Source organism: Rutilus rutilus, assembly GCF_951802725.1.
Source record: "Rutilus rutilus genome assembly, chromosome: 24".
NCBI classification, from domain to species: Eukaryota; Metazoa; Chordata; class Actinopteri; order Cypriniformes; family Leuciscidae; genus Rutilus; species Rutilus rutilus.
The window spans coordinates 10,329,500-10,333,024 of NC_140228.1; the positions used below are offsets into that span (position 1 = coordinate 10,329,500).

Consider the following 3,525-nt stretch of genomic DNA (forward strand, 5'->3'; position numbering starts at 1 on the left):
TCCCCTTCTCCTTCCCCTTCCCCTTCCTCATCCTCTTCCTTCACCTTTTCCTCCACTCCCATCTACTCTTCCTCGTCCTCCTCCTTCTCCACTCCAGTGTCCTCTACCTCTTCCTTTATGTCTTTCTGGATCCATTGTTCCAAAACTAAATTAACTGACTCTGGCCCTTTTATCTACGTATCTATTGAAGGTTCTGATTGGTGTGTGATCAATTTTGACTCTTAGTGTTTCCACTTGGGTAATTGTGTGCTAACTGAGCTGAAGCTGTGCTGACTTGAGTGAATGATATTGAAGGTATTCCTAAAACCGAAATCACACCCTATACTCCCTATTTAATACATCAGACAATTTTACTGCCAATAAATTTACTGAGTCTCAATCAGTAATCATGCGTTTACTGAGTTTACTCCCAAACTAAACTATACTGACTCCCACATGAAACAGAACAATGATGAAATCATCCACAAAAATAAATGTGCTTGCAAAAGACAGGGTGTAGCCCAAGTTCCGCTTTACTGACTATTTAAGGTGAACTAGTGAGAGTCTTGAATATAATCTCTCAGACACAAGCAGTGAAAGTTGAAGATCGACTGTGACAATGGAGACACAAAGGATCCTCATGAGGAGTTTGGCTGTTTTGTTTTTTGCATCTGTGATCTGGACTATAACAGGTAAAGTGCTTGAAACTGTTTGTATATTATTATATCTGATGGAACGGTGCAGAATATTGAGGTTTACCTTGTTCTTCAATCTCAGCAGAAGGAAAAGGTAATGAGAAGGGAGACAATCAGAAGCCGATCACATGCTGCACTGTCGTCTCCAGACTAACTCGAGAACAGTTTACTGATCCTATCATTGGTTGCAGGCTACAAAAACAAAGTCTTCCATGTCTGAAGGCCGTCGTGTAAGAATCCCAGTTCTTCTCTAAAGAAAACATGTCATGATTAGAGATCAACAGCATCTGATGCTAGATTTCTGTTTTAACTTTTTCATTCTCTTTAACAGCTTTGAGACTGAACGAGGAGATTTCTGTCTTGATTGGACACTACCATGGGTGAAGGAGGAAGTTAAGCTCTTGTAAGTTAAATCCAACAAGTGTGGTGAAACATACCTGAATGTGTAACAACATAATCTTATAAAGTGTTGCATATTTAGTATAGTATTCTTGTATTCATATTGTTTTGTTTTGTTTTACAGGATAGCTCAAAACAAATGCCAGACTTCCACACCACCAGTAAACTTGTAGTGGATTGACTGGGTTTTTCTGGGGTGCCAACTTTTAACATTCTGGGGTGCCAAGTAAACATTTTAAATGTTAAAGTCAATCCTACAGAGGATTCAGCTTGTTTCTTTGCTTTTATACTCGCAACTCTCTATGACAACATCGCCCTCCTGTGGACATCACAACCATTTTTGGTGACAACTTCCAGCTCATCACAAACTCACTCCTGTGGGAGGATCTTCCCAATCAACTGACAGATCATGAATCATGAACGTGAACAAAAGTAAACTTGTAATGACAACACATTATTAGAAATTCATTTATTTAGATTAACTCCTTGAGATGAATCATCTCGTTTTCGAGGGGTTCCACCACACAGCGTATAACAGTAACTAAATTTCAAAAATCATATACATATACTTATAGATCAAATTGTGGCACATAAATCATCCCTGGGTCATATCTGGTCCAGAACATGGGCTGGGACAGGGTGGCTCTTTTAATTCAGGCTAGCAAGCAGCTATTTAATATAACACTCACAACCGTCTACTCACAGCCTAGCAACCATTTAGAGCACCCTAGTAACCGTATAGCAACATAAACCAGCCATAGCTCAGAGTCAGAATATCATAGAGACCTGGGGCAGACAAGGGGGAAAAAAAGGGGAAGACAAAGGGATGCCACAGTAAACACCTCTCACAGATACTTCAGAAAATGTACCTATTGTAAATGTAAATGTATCTTTTTGCAGCAGCAGCAGAGCTCAAAGAAATAAACCAGCTGAAACCCATGTGTTCTGACTTCTACACTACCACTAACATCATCCATTAGTAGCCTAGTAACTCCTGACAAGATGTACATCTAAGTGACTGATTTGTACGAGAAAAAAGGGGAAATTTTGATTGGGAAATGACGATGTGAGCTGGAACAACTGTAATCTTAAACTACAAATAAAGCATGATCAGCAACTTCTGATTTGGCTTGTGGTTGTTGTTTTTCGAGTGTGTAAAGGCTTTCATAGGGCCTGTGAACTTGAGTTTTGACAAGATTAATGTCCTACTTTTCAAACTTTTCTGGCCATCCTCCGGCGTCTGGAAAGTGTTTACCCACAGTCCACACCACCGTCTGCGTCATCAGACCCAGAGTCCAGCCAGCCTTCACCCCGCACTACAGACACGACTCCAGAGCCTAGCGCAGACAAGGAGTTTACGCCTGCCGCGGTGGAGGAGGATAGCGCAGACCATCACCTGGAGCCTGAACCCCAAAGAAAGTCTGACCAGGTGTGTGAGCCGGCTACAGCCGTACCAGTGGGAGTTTTGGTGGCGCTGGACAATGAGGAGGAATGGCTTATCAATTGGGAAACAGAGGTAGTGCTCCCCACCCTGTATCATCTGTGTTACCATCATCACCACTGGTCCTGCCCATCCTTGAGTCGTCTGTGCCTTCATTACCGCTGGTCCTGCCCAGCATAAGTCTGGTTTCATCGCCCTGTTTAGAGTCTGAGTTGTCTCTTCCCAACCTCCCTCTCCCATCTCCTCATCAATGTTCAACCAGTCCTTCAGTCAAGTCAAGTCAAGTCATCTTTATTTATATAGCGCGTTTTACAATATGATTTATTCAAAGCAGCTTTATAGGGATAACAGGAAAATAATGCAACAAAGTTTGTTTCTGCTGTACAGCAGATCTAGAAGAAAATAGAGGAAGAAAATTCTCCGTCTTCGCTGGTTCCCTTCAGCCCCTTGTCTTCTCCCCTGACGCTTTGTTGTGTGGACAAGCCTCTGGTCTTACAGTCGTCAGCTTTTAATGCTTATTTTAATGCCAGTCACTCAAAGACACCAGTAACAGTAGCAGAAGCACACAGACGACAGATACTGATGATCACTGAATCATGATGACTGATATTATTTGTATCCTGCTCCTCTACATATTCAGTGATCTCATCTACACTCAACAATACAGAAAATGCAGAAGATTATATGCATGACATTGCTGAATATGTTCATTTCATTGGTATATTTAAGAAAGAAGGAAAGAAGCCTTAAATGAAGTTTCGTTTTTGAAAGTAAAATGATTTACCCTCACATCATTCCAAATCCACATAAATTAATTTGAAACATTTAATCAGGCTTAAACACAAACCATACTTCGCCATCTAACTGACAGTGGGCATAAAATGTTTTTCATCAGCAAAGTTCACTGATGTCCACGCACACTGTCCATGTGTAGCCCAATTTTTCCTGCCGTGTGGATAAATGTCATCCTAAAACAGAGATCACACCCTATACTCCCTATTTAATATAAGA

At 41.1% G+C, this 3,525-nt stretch overlaps 1 protein-coding gene across 2 annotated transcripts; it reads left to right on the forward strand.

Annotated features, from left to right (window-relative positions):
• Positions 1 to 514: 514 nt before the first annotated feature.
• On the forward strand, positions 515 to 2,195 carry LOC311283621 (uncharacterized protein). Of its 2 annotated transcripts, none has more exons than XM_084398142.1 (4): positions 515 to 671; positions 757 to 904; positions 1,006 to 1,077; positions 1,198 to 2,195. In XM_084398142.1, the coding sequence occupies exons 1-4, from the start codon at positions 599 to 601 to the stop codon at positions 1,244 to 1,246; spliced, it is 342 nt and encodes a 113-aa protein (XP_084254268.1). In that variant the 5' UTR covers positions 515 to 598; the 3' UTR covers positions 1,247 to 2,195. The 2 variants fall into 2 exon arrangements, with proteins under 2 accessions (XP_084254268.1, XP_084254269.1); XM_084398143.1 differs by having other exon boundaries at positions 543 to 671; positions 760 to 904.
• Positions 2,196 to 3,525: the final 1,330 nt, after the last annotated feature.

Excerpts from the sequence above, each read along its gene's own strand:
- LOC311283621 (XM_084398142.1), top strand. The coding sequence starts at position 599 with ATGGAGACACAAAGGATCCTCATGAGGAGTTTGGCTGTTTTGTTTTTT. Across the intron at positions 672-756 it reads TGTGATCTGGACTATAACAG|CAGAAGGAAAAGGTAATGAG; the intron begins GTAAAGTGCTTG and ends CTTCAATCTCAG. Across the intron at positions 1,078-1,197 it reads AAGGAGGAAGTTAAGCTCTT|GATAGCTCAAAACAAATGCC; the intron begins GTAAGTTAAATC and ends TTTGTTTTACAG.